The following is a 1,534-nucleotide window of genomic DNA, read 5'->3' as shown; positions in this document are numbered from 1 at the left end:
AGACTCCCATGATTGATTCAGTAACTGTGGTGCGGAATTTCTCTAATGTGTTTCCTTCTTATTAATGAGGCACGCCCACAAGATTGTGGTATCAATTTCAGTATTGATTTGGTGCTAGGTACCCAACCTATCTCTATTCCACCATACCACATGGCTCTAAAAGAGTTGAAAGAACAACATGGGGAGTTGCTAGCGAAGGGGTTCGTTAGGTCGAGTGTGTCGCCTTGGGGTGCACTGGAGTTTTTTGTGAAAAAGAAGGATGGGAGTATGCGGATGTGCATTAATTACCGTCAGTTGAATAAAGTTACCATTAAGAATAAGTACCCATTGTCGCATATTAATTATTTGTTTGACCAGTTGTAGAGTGACAGGGTGTTCTCTAAGATTGACTTGAGATCTGGGTATCATCAACTGAAGATTCGTGCTTTGGATGTTCCGAAGACGGGTTTCTATACTAGATATGGCCGCTATGAGTTTCTAGTTATCTTTCATCTTGATCAGTGCCCCGACATTGTTTATGGATTTGATGAACCGAGTATTTAGGTAATATCTTAAATCATTTGTCATTATCTTCTTTAATGACATATTATTCAACTCACATAGTATAGAGAAGCACATGCAGCATTTGAGAGTTGTGCTTCAAACCTTGTGGGAACAGAAGCTATATGGTAGGTTCTCCAAGTTCGAGTTCTTGTTAGATTATGTGGCATTCTTGGAGCATGTTGTATCAGGTGAGGGTATTAAGGTGGATCCTAGGAACATCGAGGCAATTAAGAGTTGGCCCCGTCCTGCCACAACGTCTGAGATCAAACGTTTCTTGGGGTTAGCGCGTTATTATCGTCAGTTCGTGGAGGGCTTGTCATCTATTGCAACCCCTTTGACTAGATTGACCCAGAAGGGTGCTCTATTCCAATGGTCCGATGATTGTGAGGTGAGCTTTGAGAAGCTCAAGACAGCATTGACTACAACACCGGTGTTAGTGTTACATCCCGGCTTAGAGATGTACAATGTGTATTGTGACGCTTCACTTGTTGGCCTTGGTTGTGTATTGATACTAGAGGGGCGAATTATTGTATATGCTTCATGTCAGTTGAAGCCCCACGAGAAGAATTACCCCGTGTATGATTTGGAATTGGCCGCGATAGTTCATGCTCTTAAGATTTGGAGGCATTATTGTTATGGGGTGTCCTGTGAGGTTTACACTGATCATCGTAGCTAGCAACATTTGTTTAAGCAGAGGGATCTTAATTTGAGGAAGTGCATGTAGCTTGAGTTACTGAAGTACTATGATATTGCCATCCGGGCAAGATGAATGTGGTTGCGGATACCTTGAGCAAAAAGGCCGAGAGTATGGGTAGTTTGGCATTTATTTCAGCAAAGGAGAGGCCATTAGCTCTAGACATGCAGTTCTTAGCTAACAGACTCATGAGGTTTGATATTCCAGAGCCCAATCGAGTTTTTGCATATGTTGTGGCCTAGTTTTCAGTATTTGAATGTATCAAGGCTCGTTAGTAGAATGATCCGCACTTTTTGG

The 1,534-nt window shown here is 42.2% G+C and overlaps 1 protein-coding gene across 1 annotated transcript; it reads left to right on the top strand.

Moving 5' to 3' along the window:
• The first annotated feature begins 616 nt into the window (after positions 1 to 616).
• Positions 617 to 1,219, top strand: LOC138875030 (uncharacterized mitochondrial protein AtMg00860-like). Its single transcript, XM_070153837.1, has one exon. It carries the CDS (start codon positions 617 to 619, stop codon positions 1,217 to 1,219), a length of 603 nt encoding a protein of 200 aa, XP_070009938.1.
• Positions 1,220 to 1,534: the final 315 nt, after the last annotated feature.

This window comes from Nicotiana sylvestris, chromosome 8, assembly GCF_000393655.2.
Source record: "Nicotiana sylvestris chromosome 8, ASM39365v2, whole genome shotgun sequence".
Classification (NCBI taxonomy): domain Eukaryota; kingdom Viridiplantae; phylum Streptophyta; class Magnoliopsida; order Solanales; family Solanaceae; genus Nicotiana; species Nicotiana sylvestris.
This window is presented reverse-complemented; position numbering and strand designations above follow the sequence as displayed.